Below are 22,024 nucleotides of genomic sequence, written 5' to 3'. Positions count from 1 at the left end.
TTTCTCGTAGAATATCCATGATATGAATTGTTGAATATTATTGTTATTATTCATTTTCCTATCAAATAAAATGTATTCTTACACACTTTATGTGCTACAACTTTTACAAATAGAATGATTTTTTTGGAACTCATGTAAAATTTAATATCTTAAGTTTGAATAAAGTATTGATTTATTAATTTCAAAATTTGATGATCCATAAAGTTTTCGTTGTTTTATTTGTATCATCATATTTATCAAATAAACTTAAAGCGAAATATGAAAATATTGTAAAAATATTAAATGATTTATAAAAATAAAATAGAAAAATAAATATATTTAATTAAAAAAATTAAAAATTAGTTCCTTATCTTTGTGTGGCTTTAGCTGATGCATTTCCAGCATTTGCCTAGAATTAGGGATGACAAAAATAATTGACCAATGGTATAGTCAAAATACCCACAAAAACAACTCATGAGTGACAATGAGTATCAGATACCCTCCCACAGGGCACACAAATATATTTTCATTAAATATTTTTTATTATTATTTTAAATTATATTTTGTCTTTTTATTATTATTTCATAATAAATTTTAGTGATTGAATTATAATCATAAAATTATCATATACATATCAAATTGCTTACGTAAAATTATTTTTACATATTAATTATATAAAATATATAAAAATATAATTAAAATTGAAAATTCATTAGGTACTTACAAATATTGCTACCCCATCCTATTGCTATTCCTACATAGCAATAATGTGAACCGTCCTATTGCTATTCCTACATGAGTATTCACAAATAATGTGAGTATGGGTATGAGTGTGGACTACTTGTATCTAACCCGTCCTATTGCTATTCCTACATAGAACCGGTCTTAAGTGCTAGACAATGTCTATGGTGGTTGTGATGGTGGCCAATAATAATGATCACAGTGATATAAACGAGGATAATCGTAGGAGTGACAATAGTGAGGTGATATATTTTTTAAACTTAAAACCGAAATTTGTAAAACCATTTTTGTTATCAAAAAATTTGTGATAAAACCATATTTGTTATTAAAAAATTTGTGATAAAACCATTTTAAAAAGAGAAGAGAAAATTTATTTAAGAATTTAATATGTATATATTAATAGTATTAACATTTATATACAGTTTAATGTATTATCAAACATTTATTTGTATTAATTGAAAATAAATGATAATTAAAAAAAATGAATATTGTTTTATGATGAGTTGATGCATAGTCTTTCATTTAAACTCTAATTTTGCTTAAAGGCCTAAATAGTTTTAGTCTAGTATAGTACAAAACATTTTCCACAAGTATAACTCATAATCCTAGCTGATTAAAGAAAAACACCATCACCCTCGAGAGGGAGTTAGTAGAATTGAATAAGTGGGATCTGAATCGTGATGGCGATGGCGAGAGCAAGCTCCGGTATTCAATATCCAGAGCGCTTCTACGCCGCGGCCTCTTACGTCGGATTCGACGGATCCACCTCTCCCACCAAATCCATCACTTCCAAATTCTCCAACTCCACCGCTCTTCTTCTCTATACCTTGTATCAACAGGTTTCTCATTCTTATTCTTCTTCTTCTTTTCTGCATTATCGATCATCCTTTTGATACTGATTCCATTCATCACTATGTGGCATTCCATTGCAGGATTAGTTAGTTATTCTCATAATTCCACTCGAATATATATATATGAATATTGAATTGCGGTGACGGATGATGTTTCAAATAAACTACTTTGGCGGTGTAATTTTGATAGATCTGGTTTTTGTATTTAGTGATAGGAACTAAGAATATAATAATTCTACTATACAATACTCTTGTATGCAACAGTGATATAATTGTTGAGGATTTGTTTATCATTAGTGGATTTTGTTGTTGTCAGACTACTTGCGTTTAGATAAAACCTAGCTTCTGATTAAATGCAATCAAATCAGCACAATTCACATTCTAAACACTGAAGAACCAAATGTTATATTATAATGATGCATCCTAGTCTTATCGTTCTAGCCTCCTCATATGTGTTTTTGTTGATTCCTTCAGTTGTGTTGATATTTCAGTTTGAATTGAAGTAGTGATTTATACTAGAAGATTTATATAAGTAATTGCTCATTGTAAGCTTATTTTTTATATGTCAGGCTAGTATAGGACGTTGTAACATTCCCGAACCGAGCTCGTGGAAAATTGTTGAGCATAGCAAATGGGCCAGGTTTGTGTATGCTTTAAGTATTCATGCTGCCTTTTGCTTTCTCTATGTTATCACTTTAGACTCTAGTTATGCATGCTTTTATGTGTAATTCTGTTATTATAGTCTTCCGACTCTTCTCCATGCTATATATATGTATATATGTAGACTATTGCTTCAAACATAGAAGATGTTTATTCGAAAATACAACATTTGAGTTTTCTAAGTCTTGAATGCACCACTTTCCAATACACAATTTCTATCTTTGAGCTCTCATTCTCTTAACCAATGCCCTTAGGGAACCGGTTAACATTTCCATATTATATTATGCAAATAATTTTTTTTGGTAAAGTGTGCTGCATTGTTATCTATGTTATGTTTAATGTTAGTCTTTCAATTTGAAGTATTGCATCCCTGCTGTCATTTTCTTGAAAATTTAATTTAAAGTAGTAATTGTTGATGCAGCTGGAACCAGCTTGGAAACATGTCTTCCACAGAAGCCATGCGTCTTTTTGTGAAAATATTGGAGGTCTTGCAGATAATTTTATTTCAGCATTCTTCTTTGTTATAATGCAAAATGTTAGCTGATTACTTTCATTCTTATTTTCCTTTGTTGTGTAGGAAGAAGATCCTGGTTGGTATTCAAGAGCGTCTAACTCCATTGTAGATCCTGTTACAGATGTGCAAATGAATGTGAGTATTACCAAGCTTATATTTAACGCTGAGTCCTTTTCTTGCTTTGATGTTTTGTCTGGATCACCTAACTAAGTTTCATCCATACTTTATTCAACGACCTGCTATGAGTTTTACCTGTTAGATCCTTCTATCCTTTTCTTTCAGATTCTTCAGAAAATTTGGCATGTATTCATGATCAAATAGTCTGAAATCTTTTCTGTGGAAGAAATAAAATTGACCTCCTGTTTTTATATTATATGTAACTTGGTTTTTTCACAACCTTTCACCCATTGGGGATGTGCCCAGTTCTTGGGCAACTGAGAGCGTGTTTAGTGATTGTTATAAGTCATGTGCTGGCTCATTGATATGGCATTCAAAATTTTGTATTTGGATTTAATTAGTGTTAGACACTTGTCATCATATCAAGAGAAGTGCATTGAAAATATAATATTTTTCTTTAACTTTGGTGCTACTGTCAACATTCAACATTGTAATTTCTTACCTTCCATTATGTCTTTCTGGTTGTATAGCATAATTCCAAAGTCGAGCCAGTAGTTGAGAATGGGAACTCCTATCCCGAGACAAAGCCTATTTCTGCTGAAAATGGAAGTCAAGATAGAATACAAGATAAAGATGTTGTTATTGAAGGCTTTGGTTCAGTTACAGTCCATGATCAATGGATTGCACCTCCAATATCTGGTCAACGTCCAAAAGCGAGATATGAGGTATTGGGTTGCAAAATATAAAATATAAAGTTCATTCCTTAGTAGTTTTAACTTTATGCTCTATTAATTTTTCCCCTGAGCTACTTTGTCTTTATATTTCAGCATGGAGCTGCAGTTGTGCTAGATAAATTGTACATACATGGTGGAAATCACAATGGCCGTTACCTTAATGATCTTTATGTAAGCATATGTTCAATATCTATGTTGCATGAAGCTGTGCAATTTCTGAAAGTAATGGCATAATTTGAGGTTGATTTAGATCACCAATTTTGGTTTAGAAATGATTTATTTTATAGTTATACGGATAAACTTTTCTCAACCTCTTTCTCCAATTGACTAAGCCATATGGTATTTACTTTGGATTAAATGGAAACAAATACAGGTTCTAGATTTGAGTAGTTCAACTTGGTCAAGGATTGAGGCCAAGGTTGATTCTAGTACCGAGTCATCATCCTCAGCAACGTTAACCCCTTGTGCTGGCCATTCCCTGGTTTGTATTGAAGAAGTTTCTTTATGATTTGAATAACTCCATACAGTCTTATCTGCTATATTCAATGCTTTTTTAGTTGCTAGATCCGATTCTTGAATCGTTTGGATTTTGATGATGGAAACTTTGTTATTATAGATTCCATGGGAAAATAAGCTTCTGTCAGTTGCTGGGCATACAAAAAATCCTTCCGAAAATATCGAAGGTATACAATAATATTGTCATTATATCTTATCATTTTATTAGAGGTTAGCATCAAATCTGTTCAAAACTTAAAGTGTAGAAATGGGAAATTCAAAAGTGTCATTTAGATAAATCATCCAAAGAGAAGCTTTAAGAAATTTGTTGGGATTACTGTTCATTTCAGTAAATAACTAAAAAGCATGATACTATAACTTTATTCACCTTAAAAGGGCAAAAACAATCAAGACTCTTGCAAGTGATGAAATATTTGTGAAACATTCCTGGGAAAAAATTGTTTGTAGTTGTATTTTTTATTTATTTTGTAATCGCTCATTTTATTACAGCAACAAGTTATTACATTTTGTTCATTGATTCAATCTATGCCCGTTAATATGGTGCCCCCTCTCCCCTGTTTTGTGGCTTTTAGTCCTACTCCTGTTTATTTTATTAAGCATTCATACTACCATTATTAAATATTTAATATTATGACAGTGAAAGTGTTTGATCTGCGAACGACAACCTGGTCAACTCTAAAGACTTATGGGAAACCCCCGGTATGTATCTGTTATTCTTTCTGTTTTACTTATTAGTCTGAAAATCTTATGAATTTTGAATTATATATAGAAGTACATGACATCTTGAGTTTGCTTTTCTGTAACTGCTTAAGAAGAGTTGCAAAAGTTTAGTGGTTTTTGAATATTATGCATATTGCCCCTTTTCTTTTCCTTTCCTTTTTAGTGAGGAAACATTGTAATGGGCAGTTATCTTCCCCTTTTACTAGGTATCACGTGGAGGCCAATCAGTTACCTTAGCTGGGACAAGCTTAGTAATTTTTGGTGGACAAGATGCAAAGAGAACTCTCTTGAATGATCTGCATATTCTTGACTTGGAAACCATGACATGGGATGAAATTGATGCTGTGTAAGAACTTTCCTGAAGCAACATTTTCTATCTCCCTGGCTTCTTATTTTAGTTGGATTCTGTCTAGGGTGGAGGGGGTATGTTTTTTTTACCTCAATATTCTGGGAGAATGTTAACAATTTTTGGGTGAAAACTAAAAAGAGGAAGTTAAAAAAATAATTCAGCCATCTTTGCTTGTGCCAAACTCTGGTTTTATACATGGTATATACTCATTATCATTAGTAGCGAATATGCTATCCCCTGGTTTTCTATTCCTTATAGAAAAAAAAAGAATGAAAGAAAATCATGTTAAGGTTTGATGCTAAAGAAGTCTCAACTGGCAGTGGGACACCTCCTTCTCCAAGGTCTGATCATGCTGCTGCTGTGCATGAGGAGCGATACTTACATATCTTTGGTGGGGGTTCACATGCAACTTGCTACAATGATTTGCATGTTCTCGATTTGCAGACTGTAAGACAATTGCCTCTTCTGTTAGACTGTGACTAGAATAATCATTCATCTTCATCTGATCAATGATGTGAACTATACAGATGGAATGGTCTCAACCAACACAACTGGGTGAAATACCAAATGCACGTGCTGGACATGCTGGTGTGACAGTAGGGGAGAACTGGTTCATTGTTGGCGGGGGTGACAATAAGAGTGGTATGACTTTTTTCATATTATATTGAACCTTAAATGGTTCTTTGTGAAGCAATATTCAAGTTGATGATCAGCATTACAATGATTGCCCTAGGTACTAGTATTTAAGAAAACACCTTTTTTAAAGTAAAGATTGTTGGACACACACCAATCCAACCCTATGTCAAATAAAGTTGATTGATACATGATATTCTTCAAATCCTATTTGAGTTATTAATACGTGTCAACACATATTAGTAAGCTGAATGCAGGCCAATTGTTCCTCCTGTTTCCTTCTTTGTGTGCTTTATGAGTGAATGAAAGTTATACTGGAACACTTTTCTGAACTTCATCACTTAGATACTGAGAAAGACCTAGAGCCTGTAGTAGTTGTGAACTTAAACCTTGGAAGAATATCAAGTACAGCAAAAAAGAATTCAAAGCATGTAGAAGATCAATGAAGCCAACAATGAGATGCTGATAAGATCAAGAAGAAAGAAAGGAATTAATGGAAAACAATACCCTAAACAAGAATCAATGTGATTCTTGGTTGGGATGAAGAACAAGAATATTATTAGAAAGAATGAAAGAATAATAAGAATTGGGATGTACAAAAGGTCTCACGACCTTTCCCCAAAAGGTCCCACGACCTTTCCCCAAAAGGTCCCACGACCTTTCCCCAAAAGGTCCCACGACCTTTCCCCAAAAGGTCCCACGACCTTTCCCCAAAAGGTCCCACGACCTTTCCCCAAAAGGTCCCACGACCTTTCCCCAAAAGGTCCCACGACCTTTCCCCAAAAGGTCCCACGACCTTTCCCCAAAAGGTCCCACGACCTTTCCCCAAAAGGTCCCACGACCTTTCCCCAAAAGGTCCCACGACCTTTCCCCAAAAGGTCCCACTCATTCCTCCAAGAGACTAGTTCCTTATTTATAGCCTAACTAAGAAACTATTATAGAAAGCCTAACAAACTATTATAGAAAGCCTAACAAACTAACTGCTTAGGGATACTTTAGTAAATGTGTTACAATTACGAAATCTCTAACTAGACTAACATATTTCCCCTTCTATACACATTTTTAATGCTAGGCTTAGGCCTAATCTTATCAGATGCATTAGATAAATTCTTTGTTTAGATAATGAGCACAGGATTACATTTTAGGAGAATGTAGATAGGAAGAATTACTTTTGGATGGTTGAGTTTTATGTTTGGGAATGTTTACCCAAATGCAATTTTGTAGAAATGATTTTCATTTGGTTTAATTAAGTAAAATTATATGTATGGGAAATTACTAAAATAACAAAGGCAGATCTTCTTGATTAATCCCCTAGAGTCAACTCAGTTAGTCAAGCTGTTGGACATGAAGTGTGAGTGCCCGGGTTCAAATGCTTAAAAGTGTGCTCTGACCCTCTCCCCTCCCCTTGAATATCGTGGTAAAGAATTAACCTTTGACCCAGACATACCCATCAACCCCCCCAAAATACATTACAGAAACTATAGAGTAAAACCAAATGAGCACTTACTGTATGAGATGGCCTGCTTTTGGTTGCCTCTCCCAAATTCTTTGGTTTCTATGTGGTTTTGGGTATTCATTCTTTGATGGAGGTTAGTTGTCATTGCTTGTGCCCTTGATCCTCATAACAGATTCTGGAGTTACAGACCAAGCAAAAAAATTATGGCTTTAAGAACTAAGAAGGGTGTCAAATTTATATCTGACTTATCTATCATGCTTGTGATTTGAATTGTTATAATGATATAAGTGCTTATCTGTGGGAAATTTTCATGCACACTGTTCATTGTAAAAGAAAATTTACAAGGGAAAGCATTTCTGTTTTATTGGGATGATGGGATCACTTTGAAGGGTCATTTCTGGTGTAGTTATTATATATATATCCACATGGTTTCCTTACGTAGGTTGTTACAGATGTATTAATTATTTTAGATCCGAGGACATTTCTGCTGCTCTGTCGCGGTTGCTATATACGCCTTATTTCAACTTATATTTCTTGCTATTCTGCAGGGGCCTCAGAAACTGTTGTGTTGAATATGCTTACGCTGACTTGGTCAGTGTTAACTTCTGTTGAAGGGCGTGTTCCTGTTGCCAGTGAGGTATTTTCAATTAAATAGGATCCTTTTTATTTATAATAGAAGAACTCCAAATAAAGAACTCTTCTTAAAAAAAAATTAACCATGTAGGATCCTCTGTGGTTACTATTCCCCGGTGGTAAATATTTTTATTATCTGTTTTTGGAATTTTCTTTTTTATTATATATGTAATTTTTCAGCATTGCATGTGCCACAAATTCTGACTAGAGTGCTTATCCCTGTCAATTCCATGGTGTCATTAGCAAAGATAGCCAGACCTTTCACGTAGTTTGTTAATGCTATCTGCTTGAGATAATCAAATCTTCCCTCTGCAGGGCTTGAGTTTGGTTGTAAGCTCGTATAATGGTGAAGATGTGCTTGTATCATTTGGAGGATACAATGGGCATTATAACAATGAGGTCAAGATTATTTCAAAATTTAAGGCCTTTTATGCTTTGTTTTGCTTTTGTTTTATTGTTTTCCCCCCCTTTATGTAGTTTCCTGAATTCAGGTCTATGCCCTTAAACCAAGCTACAAATCAACATTGCAATCAAAAGTAATTGAAAATCCCAAAGCAGACAGTGTTTCTGCTGTGCACTTTGCCACAAATCCTACCCAAGATGTGAAGTCTGAGTTTGAAGCTGGCAATGAAGGGAAAATTAGGGAATCTGTCGTGGACAATGTTGATTCAACAGTATGTATTATTGCAAAGCATGTGCTTTTTCACTTTGACTATCATAGACTAGCATAGAGGTGAGTCTCGATGCAACAATATGGTTGTTGTCTTGTTATCTTGAGGTCACAAGCTCAAATCCTTGAAACAACCTCTCTAGTTGCGAGGGATAAGAATAGGTGCACTTATCCTCCAGAGACCCCACCGGGTGGGAGTCTTATGCATTAGGCCGCCCTTTTTTATAAATATAGATCAAGATGTTTGACATGGCCTAGTTAGTGATACTTCACTTGTTGCTGATCTCAAGACTATAGCAAAAATAATAAAGAAAAATTGTATAAGAAACTCCATACCACACATCTATACTATAAATGCATTTGTAGATATACCCATTTCACTCCTCAAAAATTCCTATTGCAGATTCTGTCTGGACCATTCAAAGTATAGGCGTATATCACATTTTTTAGTTCATTTTATTTCAATTCCTGCCAGTCTTTGACATTCTTCGGTATCGTACAGAAATTGAAAGGTGATCTTATAACTGTTCTGAAGGCTGAGAAAGATGAATTGGAATCATCACTCAGCAAGGAAAAGTTGCACGCTGTCCAACTAAAGCAAGATTTGGCTGAGGTCGAAGCTCGAAACTCTGACCTTAGCAAGGTAACTTCATTTAATTGTTAAAATTCCTTTTTCATTTTGGAGAGAGTTGAGGTGGGCTATTATTCATCAGTACATGTCGAACAGGGTGTGATTAGAGGATTGGTATGATGGAGTCTAATACTATATCAATAACCTTATTAATAAATATGCTGGCGAGATCTATAAATAAAACTTGAATATTATTCATTGTGGTCAAATGCAATCAAAATGTCCTCATTTTCATCTCATTGACAATGTAGGAACTCCAATCAGTACGTGGTCAGCTTGCTGCTGAGCAGTCAAGGTGTTTCAAACTTGAGGTATGCATTAATGCTTCTAAGAGCTTCCCCTTTGGGTCATTGTGCAAAAGTGTTTCTTATCATGACTTTGAAAAGTGAAAGCACACAAATTTAGAACATCTATGCTTATGCCCGGATCCCCCCTCCCCTGCACACACAGTTATACTTTTGTCAGATTTGGGGGTGAGAAGTGGTTTTGAAATTTTAGTTAGTTGCTTGGAGAGAATTGAGTCAGCAGCAGGTAAGTAATTTGTTAGTTGGATAGATAATAATGAATGTACATTTGAATGAAGTTATCCATTTTCTACCACTGACCCAGTCCTTTTGTCCAAATGTAACTAATGGAAGAAAAATCATTATCGGAAACACGAGGCACCATATCATCTATATGCTAAGTTATTCACAGAATAAAAAGTTGTCCCTGTGATCAACAATTTGAATTTAACAAATTTTCTGTTCTTTGCTCAAATTGCTCGATTTTATAACTTCTAATCACACAATTTAGAACTTATCTGTCTGAATCTTAGAAGCTGCTTTAAAAGTTAGACATTTGTATTCTTTTATTATAGTTGAAAAGATTTGATTTTTTTGTCACTAAAGAGAGCATTTGGGATCACAGGTGGAAGTTGCTGAATTAGGACAGAAGCTCCAAGCAATTGGGACATTACAGAAGGAACTCGAACTCCTCCAGCGGCAAAAAGCCGCATCAGAGCAGGCTGCCTTAAGTGCAAAACAAAGGCAGGGTTCAGGTGGTGTATGGGGTTGGATTGCTGGCACTCCTCCCCCTAGCTAGAAAGCAGATGATGCATGAATTGTTAGACCTTTACCATTTGCATTTGGTTTCATTTATCAAAATTTAATTCCAAATCATTTTTTTTTGCTTTGTTATGATTCAGTACCTTTTTAGTGATAGAAATAAGAATTTGCTGCTATTTTGCCAATGGAAACCCCGTGTGGGTTCTCGTAGTGATACATATTACATACTGTAATTTTACTTGGGTAGCTTTATATGGCTGTTAGTCCAAGACAGTGCTTGTTGTTCCCACCACTTTTGCTGATTTGTATTCAAAGTGAGCTCAAGATTCAACGAAAGCATATATATTCTCTTTTTTGGGAGAGCTACTATATTATTACAATTTTAATTTAGTCGTTACTTATTTCTAAGTATGAAGCTTTAATCAAGATCATCGTAATGGGACTGACTTTTGTTAAGCTTTAATAATCTCTACGTATCTGTTATTGTTGGCTGGAGTAACCTTGGTGCACAAAAAAAACAACAAAAAAACTAAAAAAAATAAGGAGAAAAGGATGTATGTACTGACATTGTATGAATTTTATATATTGTCACTGTATTATCTATTATATGTTTTATCATGTTGACTCTTCAAAAAAGTAATACAAATCAGTAGTAGATAATATATTGGTTGTGTATAAATCTTTATACTAATAGTATATAGATTTATACTAAAAAAATATTTATTAAACTTTAATATAGAGAATTGTAATAATTTAGCTAAATTTATACTTAGACTAGATAATAGCGAAATCGAGTGCTTTTCAATTGTATACTTTATGAGCATGTGTTCGAAATTCTCTAATCAACTCTTGGCATATTGAATACATCACTTATTTTTTTAAGTGGATACATCACTTATTCATAATTACTTTTCTTTTTTCCGGGAAAATCCTTATCTTTTGTTTATTTTTTAGTTGAACTTGAAATTATTCTTTTAACAGATGGAATGACTATTAAGTGATCCTTTGAAAGAAATAATTATCAAATAAGACCTCAAAAATTTAGAATTACCACCTAGTGGGATTTAATTATATAATATAGACCTTAATATAGAATTACAGGCACTTCAGAAGCAACACAACACAGCAAGCACAAGTAGAAGGAAAAGAGAGTCTTCATGTGCAACAAGTGTGCAACCCAGGCACACAAGTCCTTCTTTTGAAAATAATTCAATGATGAAAAAACAAAATGCCTTTGCAAGATAATGCCAGCTTTCTTCTCCCAATTAGATGCAATAGCCCAATCATCCTCGGAATCAACTACAACTGAAACAAGGATTTGCTGTTCCAAAACTGAGGAGAGAGTAATGCATATGAAAGAGTCCAGAAATTTTTACTGGACCAACAGAAAGGCATACTGGACCAACAGAAAGGCATTAATCCCACCAAGGTTTGAGAAGGGAATAGGCAAATTTGTCTGGAATTTCATTAGACAAAATCATATAAATAAAGATAAAGACTTCACAAAATCTTACTGGACCAACACCGAAATTAAGTACAGAGACTAAAGAGTAATACACTACACTCAAAACAATAATGTCTTAATAATTCCTTCATAACATGAGTAATGTATTAATCAAAGTTGAAAGTATGAATTGCTATGAACACACAAGGTAACACTGTTCAAACTCTAATCTATCTGAATGGAGCAAGAGGATTTGGGGTACGATGAGCTTTAGACCTTCTAAGCTCTTTACACACATTATCTAACATACCCAAAAAATCCCTTACAATCACAAATATCCTTAGTGGATTATCTTCTTTACTCACATCACCATGAAAATACTCAGTAATCTCTTTCACTCTTGCTATCACTCTATCTTCATCACCTTGCAACTCCCTCAAGTTTCTATCTGCATAACTTAAGAAACACTTAATTGAACTAACAAAGTTTTCACTCTCTTCATCATTAAACAACTCCTCCTCCACAAGATATTGCAACTTACCCATTCCATCTCTTAAATTCGACACCGAGCTAGCAAGAACATCTAAGTCAATAGTAGCTGTCTTTTTCACATTGTATAACTCAGTGCTGAGACCAGAAACTAGTTCTAGTCCCATTCTTTTGTAATCTTCTTCTTTCTCTTCTTCTGTTTTGTTAAGTTTGCTATTTTTTTGACTGATTTTGCCCATGATGCTAACTGAAACTTTGATTCCTTCGGCGCGAACGATTTCTTGAACAACAAAATGGAGTAAGGTTGTTCTGCCATCAGTTCCTTTAACATCTGCTAGTTTGAGAAGGGCATCAAGCTTAAATGCTCTAGCACCTCCTCTTATTGTTCCAACATTCATGCGGTTTCCTGTTTTCAGCACTGCTTCAAGTAGTTTCAAGAACAACCTACTTGATCTTAGTTCTTTGCATGCTTCCTGGTCAGATACATGTCAGTGTTGAGAAATCCAAAAGCTCAATTATATATCAACATTTTGAAGAAATTCTTAGCTGTTCTTAAAGTAAGAGAAACTTCTATGTAGCATTATTAATTGTGTCATAACTCTATCTTATTAGACACTAATTAAAAATTAAGAATGTAGATCAAAATTGATCCCGGAAGTATAAGTAAATACACATTTTATCTCTAGACAAAATTGTCTTAATTTGGTTCTAAATTCTAAAAAATATAAATGTCACTCAAATTGTCCCTAAAATTTATCCCAAAAATAATAAATATGTGTGTCATTTCAGATTTTTAATGACATATTTTTCATTTTTCAATAACCAAATATTTCTTTTGTATATTTTCTTTGGTCTTTTTAAAAAATTAGAGGTACAAAATATTCATCAAGCACATTTATTATATTCAAATAAAAAAAACTTAAATTTTTAACAAGTCCCCTTATTAGCCTTTTAAGTAAAATAAGATATGACAAACCTACCCCATTGATGACATGACACATAATTGTCAATGTTTTTCTTGACATAAGACAAAGTGATAAATGTCTTTAATTGAAGTTTTAATGGGCACCTACCTCTAGCATTGAAAAAGAGTTCCTGAGGTGAACAACTTCATCTTCAAAAGTCTCTCTGTAAAGCATACCTTCTATTCTTTGAAAGGCAAATGGCACAATAAGCATTGCCCTCACAAATTTTTCAGCTGACCCCAATTCATTGATGTCACCATTGTAGCTTAAGAGTTTTCCCTCTTCTTCCTTGGTGGGTACCATTTTCACCAATGCCTCTAGTTGTGGCAAAGACAAGCCCTTTCCTTTTTAAAAGAAAAATCAATTTAAACTACTCCATTTAATATGAGATGTGCCATCATTAATTTTGATTAATTTTTTAATATATTGGTATGAATGCACATGGGTATTGCATCCCGTTATGTATTAATCAGTGAAAAAAAATGTATGGTAAGAGTTTTATAATATTGACTCTTCAAAATGCAATATATAAATTTGTACATAAGTATTATATCATTTACTATTAATATTTAATTACCAATGATTCTTAAAAAAAAAAATAGTGAAAATGAATGGTTAATGATGTATATACTAACATATTATATTCATAGTAGTTACTATTAAATTATAACATTTGAGAGATACTTTATCTAAGACTATGTGACAAGTATCATTGATTCATTATCTTATTGTATATTATGTAGTATAACTTATTTTATTTCCACCACTTCTAACAAAATCCCTTTGGAGTTTGGAACATGTAACAATAATTGATTTATCCATACCAAACATGCACATATTTACCTTGTGTTAAGGCTTGACATACTTGCTCAGATGTCAAATTCAGAGCTTTTTTTAGTATTGTAATGTTCTGTAGCCGTTTTGGCTCAAGTACATGCTTGCTTGGTGATGGACTTTTGCTCTTTGTTTCATCATTCTTCATTGAACTTTGTAAATTGTACCCAAAAAGTGATTCTATCATTTCCTCATCCAACCTGATTATAATTCATAATATGGTTAAGCTGGTTAAAAAAGTAAAAAATTGTAGTTATAATGAAGGTTCTAAACTGCAACCAATTATCATAATTGTGAGTAGGGTGGTTTTTGCAGCCTCTCCAACTGCATTACAAACAATATTGTGATTTTCGCAAACAATGTGGCTGCAATTTAGAACCATGCTTATTAATAATATTGATCAATGAAGTTGAACTTACTCAAATGAACTTGATCTTAGCTTGTCCCAAACCATTGTTCGATTCGGTGCAGCTCTTACTTTGTCCCAGTGAAGTGGTTTGAGTTTTGGTAGTGTTGCTCCATCTTTACAAAGTGGTGTAAAATGAGGGAATTGAGATGGTGGAGGAGGTGGTGTTTTGCTATTGTTATTGATTTTGTTGCCTTTGAAAAATGGAGGGGGACATGGTGGTGGTGGAATATTGGGTGAAGATTTTGTAGAGTTAAGTTGAGGTGGTGAAAGAAACTGTTTTTCTGGACTTGGATTGGATACTGAATAAGTATCTGAATTTCTTGGAGATGATAAAATATGAGATGTCACAGAATGTGGAGAGTTAGAGGAAACTCTTGATGAGGAAGTAGTAAGAGAATGCAAAGTGAAGAGTGGCATTTTAAGGGGTAGAGGTGGTGGTGGAGGAATGAGAATTTTAGGAGAGGTTTCAAAAATCTCTTGTTCTTCATGTATTGGACTATATGGTGATTGGTGAGATCTTGTCTTTGAAAATGAGCCATTAGGGGAAGTAGGAAATTGGTTTGGTAATGATACTAATAAAGTTGAATTTTGAGGGGACATAGACATTGTTTCACAAAAGCTACCAGCTGAAGCATTAGAAAGTCTTATATTTGAATGTTGTGAATCAACAAGGGAATGAAAACTTTCATCATCTGATGAATGATATTCTTCTTCTAAAGGGATAATTTTATCCTTAGAACAAGAGTTTTCATTGTCATTGCCATCAGATTCATATTCACCTTTTACTACTGATTTTCCCTCATCTTCATGGACAAATAGAATTTCCTTAGTAGAAGAACTACTAACATTATCATAAATTTCAATGTTATTCTTACAAATTCTTTTGGAGGTACACCCTTGTTGTTCTATATCATCACCTAAAGCATTAACATAAGACAGATCTAACCCCTCAGAGTTTGAACTCACCTTGCTTGATGAATTTTGATAAGTACTTGTAACTCCATCAGTTCCTTTGTTCTTGGTACACAATGGAATTTTCCTATTTGGCTTCTTTCTGTTATTTCTGAAGTTCCTGCAGACTAAGATTAAGCCACAAGCACAAACTAATGTAGCAACTCCCACAGAAACAAGAACAGCTACTAGTATTATTCTCTTATCTTTGCCTCTATCTTCTTTAGCATGAGTTTTGTTGTTGTGAAGTGGTGGATTCCAATGAGAATGATGATGCCTTGGATGATGTGAATGAGAGTGAATTTGTGGTACTATTGGAGAAGGTGTTGGAGCTGGAGAATAAGGTTCTATGTTGGGTGATGGAGAAGGTGAAATTGATGGTGAAAGAAACTGAGATGGTAGTTTTGTATGAAAACTCTTAAGTCCAAGCAAAGCTCTAAACTTTTCAACTATCATAGCTTCCTTCATTTCATTCTCATCAAGTCCTGAGATTTTCTTAACTTGGTTTTCATTTCCTTGCTCATTCTTCTCCTTCTCCTCCATCTCTATGAGCATATCATCCACATTTAAAATGTGGATTCTTTGTAATGATAGGAACATGAAGAGGGTCATGATGAAGATCATGGTAAGAAACTCATAACCATAACCCATCTTTTATTTTTCACTCTCAACTAAAAGTCACTCAAGACATCAATGCAACTTTCCTCATATAAAAGCTTCTTTTTCCCTTAATTTTGTTCCATTTTTCAATGAAATAAAAAAGATCTCTTTGGGTGGTGCTGGTAAAGTGTGAGGAAGATCTGAAATAGTGTCTTTAATGCTACTCCAAGGAACCCCTGAACTTGGCAGTTGTAGCTGTACTGGCCCTTCTTTACTTCCATGTTCATTCACTCTTTATCACTTCTCAGTATAATCAATTCTTACCTTACAAAGACACTGTTAATGCATAACACTGTTTGAGAAAATGTTTCCCTCCTTCCATGTTGACTTAATTCTTTTGTCTTATATACTTTTTTAAGCTGTTTTGTCATAAAAGTTATGTTAGTGGGTTATTTACTTATTCTCCTGTTTCTTGTTATGAAAACAATCTAACATCACCTCCTTTTTAGTGTTAAGTTCAGCATTCATAAGCTCACTGACTAAAAATTGAGTCATGATCTTTAAAGTTGGATAAAACTTTTTAGTAGCTAAAAGTCATCTAATCAAAACAATGTAAAAAAAGTAGATAGTGGGGTCCTGTTTTGTTGGGGGTCTTGCTTAACTCTAGGGATGATTTTCTAAGATTTCTCCAACCTCATTGTTATTAATAAAGAAGATGGAGAGATTGGACATGTGGGGACTATGGTCCCCTAGCTTAGAGAAAATTTTCATGCTTATTTTAAATAGATGAATTTAATAATCTAGATTTGTTTAAGTATCTTGTGTAAAAAAACACCCAGAGACTTGCATTTAGTAGATTGCACATTTGTTATCTCATAGTTAGTGTTACTGTATGTACTATAACTTTATGATTGGTTGGAAAAAAATATTTAAATTAAAATTTAATTTCTAAATATTTTTCTAATCATTCATAACTTATGACACATGAAATGACATTGATTATGAAATTATGAGTTTGATTTATTAGGCCATAAATATAACTAGTGTTATATTCACCTAACTAAACAAGCTTAACCTTTTCCTTAGTACCATCACACCTGAAAACATGTAAGGCTAAAGCAAGATGTTGAATTATGAGAGAGGCTAGAATGACAACTTAGTCTTCTTCCTAAATATTTTTATTGATTAATGGTTCTCATGTGAGTCTTTGTTACACTTTTATGGTACAAAGTATGTTATCCACGAAATTTTTTGTAAAATAAATTAGCCTCACTCCCTCACTCACACGCACTAAAATAGTAGTGGTTTGGTCAAATTAATAGCAGTAATCAGCATACACACCTAACCATAGAAAATACTTTGTTTATGACTTATGACACCTGCTTGCAAAATCATCAGAGATAAAGATGTCTCAAATTCTCTTCATCTACAAATAATAAGAATGAAATAAAAACATAAAAAAAACATGATATGTTTTCATTGTTACTGTTTGTAACACTACATATATGTTTTTGCAAAACTTGATATGTGTTATTCCATCTTTTACATTTTGTTTTTAGATTTTTTTAATTGTATTAAACATAAAATAGGGACAGAATTAGAGACACTACACGTGATATCCTTCTTCCTTCCATCTTTTGTTGCCATTGCACTCAACGCAAATCAAGTTATCAACTGTGCAGGGTCTAAACTGATGTCATTTACTGACACAAGTATTTTTTTCCCTCTTTCAAGTATCATTATTAATCTTGTAAATTGTTAAACCTGTGAGTTCATATCGTTTCTATTAGGAAAAACTAAAAACCTTATTACACATACTTTTTGTACTATATCCAAAAGTTTATTACACACACTAAAAGCTTCAAACAAACTCTTAACACAATAACTTCGTGTTAAAACTCCAATGCAACTTTTGATAATTCTTGAGTCGAAAAAAAACACACTAGATTTTTAACAACTTCAAAAAATAGCTATATTTCCCCCCTCGTTTATTATGCCAGAGATGGAAATGGAGGAATAAGGAGCTATAATGTGGTGAAGGTTAAAATGATATATAATTGAAGAGCAGCAATAAAGAATATCGTAGGCGGAGAATATAGGACAAGAAACAAGGAGACGAAACAAGTGGAGATAAAGGAATCCAATGCAAAATTTTGTCAGAAATATATTTACACAAGGGAAGTATAGTGAATTATTTATGCTTTAACGCGCAGTGTTTTATCAAATTATAATCTCTGTGTCCATAAAAAGTGGTTTTTTCTCTTCCTCCTCTTCTTATTTGATTTTTCTATTAGTTAAATATAATATCATCTAAGGCTATTAGATCGGGTAAGGTTTGTTCTTTATTTGTCTTAAATGTTGATTGAGTCATTTTTTGATTTCGGATTTGGTCATAGACTCGAAGTTAACTCAACCCTAAATATCGATCAGGTCAGTTTTTGAATACAAACACGACTCTATATCCATTAAATATAATGCATACTTATTCTAGATAAAGTATTTTCAATGTTATCTATTATTATCACTATGTGATTTGATATATAAAATGATATAGCTATATATATTGTTAATCATATATATATATATGATGAAAAAGTTATTAAATTAATGTATAAATTTTTATATTAACAATATATAAATATCACACTCAATATCATTTACCAATATAAATAAATAATATTTCATATAAATTTTTTTATACTAACAATACAAATATATTAAACTCATCTAGTATTAATGTGCAAACACCAACCATTTCTGAATATTTGATATACAACCTCCCGTTTTTTTTTTAAGATTTTGTTTGACTTATAGTTTTAATAACTTTAAAGAATATTTTTTAAGGTTTTGTACTTTTATGCATATTCTTTTACCAAATTATTGTTATATTAATTTATTAGAAAGGAAAATTTTATAATTACTTAAGGGGGGAGAGAGAAGATGGTTGAATATAATTAATTAATGACAATTTTTGAAAAAAATAATATACAGAGGATAATTACCAATAACAAATTTAATGATACTAATACTTTTTTTAATCCACATGAAACTATCTAAAAGATTGTCATAAATAAGACAGGGAGTCGTAAGTAGTAACAATTATCGATATTTTTAAGGGACATTTTTCAGTTTTTGGGTACAGAATGATTCTTCTGTATTGATTCATATTAGTTGGATTTCGATATGACTTTTAGATACAAAATGATTTCAATAAATATATATTTATATTATCAAATTTCTAATTAATTTTTCTTTAAATAGTCATATACACAGTGTATCATTCAGTTAATAGAAACTGTTAATAGAAACATCAATGTTATGTCTCATTAGCATGCCTAAATAAAGTTGAACATTTAGGATGTTGTTGTATTGTTTCAGGCTATAGCATTTGGAATTCTGATTGGAGTTGGGTTGCATGCAATTTCACATCTGGCATGCGACTTCCCAAGGCTATTGCACGCAACAGATGCAGAATATGAGCCCATGAAACAATCTTTTTGGGGACGAGGCCTAACAATTATTGGCCGTTTGTGAAAGGAACAGCAAGTTGGACGGATAGAGATCACATATTTCAAACGATATCTCATTCTTTGTCTATGACATATTATCAGGTGAATAAAAAGTAACATTCTAATTGGTTGGGTGGATAACATTCGGGACATATGATGTGTGTCGGGGTTGGACAGGGGTGCTAATGGCTGTAGCATTCACTTTAGCTCAACCTTGGTTCCGTGGCAACAAGCTATAGACCTCCCTAAACCCCTCAATAAGCTCGCTTCAATGCATTTTGGTACTCTCACCACCTCTTTGTCATCGTTTATGAGCTTTTTATCATTCATGGACAATTCTTATACCTCAGCAAGAAGTGGTACAAGAAAATGGTATGCGCTCTCACTCATGCACGGTCTTTGTTTTCCTTTTGCTTGCGAGTTTTTCTTCATCTTATTGATTATTGCTGAATTTGGTTTTCACAAAATCCAATGGTACAGATTTGGAAGTATCTCGTGGTTCCTATTATACTATACGCAGGCGAAAGGCTACTTCGTGCTTTTAGGCCTGGCAACAAATCTGTGAGGATCTTGAAGGTACATTTCCTTTCATCTGTTTTAAGCTGTGATTGGGTCACTTATGGTGTTAGAGAAGGATCATCTTAAACACTTTTTGACATCATTTTCACACCGTTTTACAATCATTGGTCATTGTTGTTTTTAAAGTTAAAATCTGTTAACCAATGATTATGAATAAGTTGTAAAAATCAGCATGGAGAAAAGTGATATGAGAATATCGTTATTTTATGAAATTGTGACGTTACTAACCAATTTTCTCAATTGTTTTTAAGTACACTAGTGGTCAGTACATTTGTGTTAACTGTTCAGATGTCTCCCCATTCCAATGGTATGCATAATGCACTTAATAATTATGTTCACAATTTCTGTTACTGTTGTTATATTACTATTCAAACAAAGGGGGTGACAATGAGCAAATTGTTAATCTATCTATAAGCACCCCTTCTCTATTACATCAGCTCCCGGAGACGATTACATAAGCGTTCATATTCGTACTTCGGGTGACTGGACATCACAGCTGAAGGCTGTTTTCGCCGAGGTGAATACAATATGTTCTTATTTGGATAATCTGATTATGTTATAACTTACAAGCTGTAGTTGTTCATTTCCTCAATTATAAATTTACATACTCTTCAAATCCCCTGCATAGAAATAGATAAAATGCTACATAATATAAAGTTAGTTAATAGTAATGTGTGTATCTAACATGAGAGATACCTCCACTTTAAGTAAGCAGAAAGATTTGTGAGAGAAAATTATAACATTTCAATGTTGTTAGTGACATAAGTGCTAACTACTTCATTCACATGAATAAATTATGCAGGCATGTCAACCAGCAAATGATGACCAAAGTGGTCTTCTTAGAGCTGATATGTTACAAGGCAACAACAAATACTAAGGTTAGTTAAGCTGCCTTTAATGTAGGTTGAACTTTGAAGGGCATAAATATAATTAAAAGGGACAAGTGGTCAGAATAGAATAGACCTTGAGTATATTAGTATAATATGAAGATGGGAAAATGATAATTCTTCTTTCTGATCCTAGTGAAACTGAAAAAATTGCAGAATGCCAAGGCTCATGATTGATGGGCCATATGGAGCACCAGCACAAGACTACAAAAACTACGAAGTCATTCTTCTTGTTGGTCCATGTATTTTTTAATGGCAAATATGATATTTCATTATATATAAAAGGATAAAAATGTTTTTATCATATTACTTTTCCTTTGTTTTTGTAGTACTTGTCTCTTCATTATGTGCTGAACAACATCAAGCAGCAACAAGAAGAGATAGAAGTGGAGAATGGAGTTGAGAACAAAAACAAGAGAAACCCTTTTGCTACCGAACGCGCCTATAAGGAAGGAGTAATTGAGCTTCATAACTTTTTGACAAGTGTGTATGCAGAAGGAGATGCTCGATCTGCTTTGATCACAATGCTTCAGTCCCTCTGGTATGCAAAAAATGGGGTGGATATATTTTCAGGGAAAAGGGTCATGACACATTTTGCTAGGCCAAATTGGCGTAATGTATTTAAACATACAGCACTAGAACATCCGAACCAAAGAGTTGGTAAGTTTTTTATCTTGTTCTTAATCTTTGATTGCTAAAGTTTACACTGTTAGATATATTACTCTGCATGACTTGTTCTGTTTTCAGGTGTTTTTTACTACGGGGTGTGGATTGGTGGGAGAACTAAAAAGGCTTTCTCTAGAATTTTCCAGGAAAACCAGCACCAAGTTTGATTTTAACAAATAAATTTTTTAGATTCTTTTGTTATTGCTTTACTTAAATAAAATAATTCTTTTGTTGTTCACTCTCATGAAGTAGGAAGATGTCATGATTTTTTCTTTTGGACCAGATTATTCTGTATACTAATGGAACAACTACTACAATATAAAATAAACTTCTCAATTTATTTAACATTACATATTAGTGATATTACACATATATGTCAACAATACTGCTAGGGATATTAAAAAACAATATTGCTAAAGAAAAACAGTAGCTAGCTACAAA

The 22,024-nt window shown here is 33.1% G+C and overlaps 2 protein-coding genes and 1 pseudogene across 2 annotated transcripts; 2 read left to right on the top strand and 1 right to left on the bottom strand.

Moving 5' to 3' along the window:
- LOC109336396 (acyl-CoA-binding domain-containing protein 4-like) lies at positions 1,296 to 10,612 on the top strand. The gene is made up of 18 exons (XM_019572967.1): positions 1,296 to 1,559; positions 2,141 to 2,211; positions 2,653 to 2,716; positions 2,809 to 2,880; positions 3,393 to 3,587; positions 3,690 to 3,767; positions 3,970 to 4,077; positions 4,213 to 4,279; positions 4,750 to 4,811; positions 5,039 to 5,178; positions 5,502 to 5,628; positions 5,709 to 5,823; positions 7,819 to 7,907; positions 8,219 to 8,302; positions 8,395 to 8,577; positions 9,076 to 9,216; positions 9,456 to 9,515; positions 10,114 to 10,612. The coding sequence occupies exons 1-18, from the start codon at positions 1,401 to 1,403 to the stop codon at positions 10,285 to 10,287; spliced, it is 1,989 nt and encodes a 662-aa protein (XP_019428512.1). The 5' UTR covers positions 1,296 to 1,400; the 3' UTR covers positions 10,288 to 10,612.
- LOC109336548 (formin-like protein 11) lies at positions 11,737 to 16,382 on the bottom strand. The gene is made up of 4 exons (XM_019573217.1): positions 14,402 to 16,382; positions 13,992 to 14,182; positions 13,257 to 13,492; positions 11,737 to 12,656 (listed from the first exon to the last, which is right to left on the bottom strand). Exons 1-4 carry the CDS (start codon positions 15,991 to 15,993, stop codon positions 11,925 to 11,927), a joined length of 2,751 nt encoding a protein of 916 aa, XP_019428762.1. The 5' UTR covers positions 15,994 to 16,382; the 3' UTR covers positions 11,737 to 11,924.
- On the top strand, positions 18,298 to 21,979 carry LOC109335421 (annotated as a pseudogene).

The sequence above is a fragment of the Lupinus angustifolius genome, chromosome LG20, assembly GCF_001865875.1.
Source record: "Lupinus angustifolius cultivar Tanjil chromosome LG20, LupAngTanjil_v1.0, whole genome shotgun sequence".
Taxonomy (NCBI): domain Eukaryota; kingdom Viridiplantae; phylum Streptophyta; class Magnoliopsida; order Fabales; family Fabaceae; genus Lupinus; species Lupinus angustifolius.
This window is presented reverse-complemented; position numbering and strand designations above follow the sequence as displayed.

Bases quoted from the DNA above. Each gene is read 5' to 3' on its own strand.
- LOC109336396 (XM_019572967.1), top strand. From the start codon at position 1,401: ATGGCGATGGCGAGAGCAAGCTCCGGTATTCAATATCCAGAGCGCTTC. The intron at 3,588-3,689 runs GTATTGGGTTGC...TTTATATTTCAG, and splicing joins GTCCAAAAGCGAGATATGAG to CATGGAGCTGCAGTTGTGCT. The intron at 9,217-9,455 runs GTAACTTCATTT...TTGACAATGTAG, and splicing joins GAAACTCTGACCTTAGCAAG to GAACTCCAATCAGTACGTGG.
- LOC109336548 (XM_019573217.1), bottom strand. From the start codon at position 15,993: ATGGGTTATGGTTATGAGTTTCTTACCATGATCTTCATCATGACCCTC. The intron at 14,183-14,401 runs GTAAGTTCAACT...AATTATAATCAG, and splicing joins CTAAGATCAAGTTCATTTGA to GTTGGATGAGGAAATGATAG. The intron at 12,657-13,256 runs GTAGGTGCCCAT...GTATCTGACCAG, and splicing joins ACTCTTTTTCAATGCTAGAG to GAAGCATGCAAAGAACTAAG.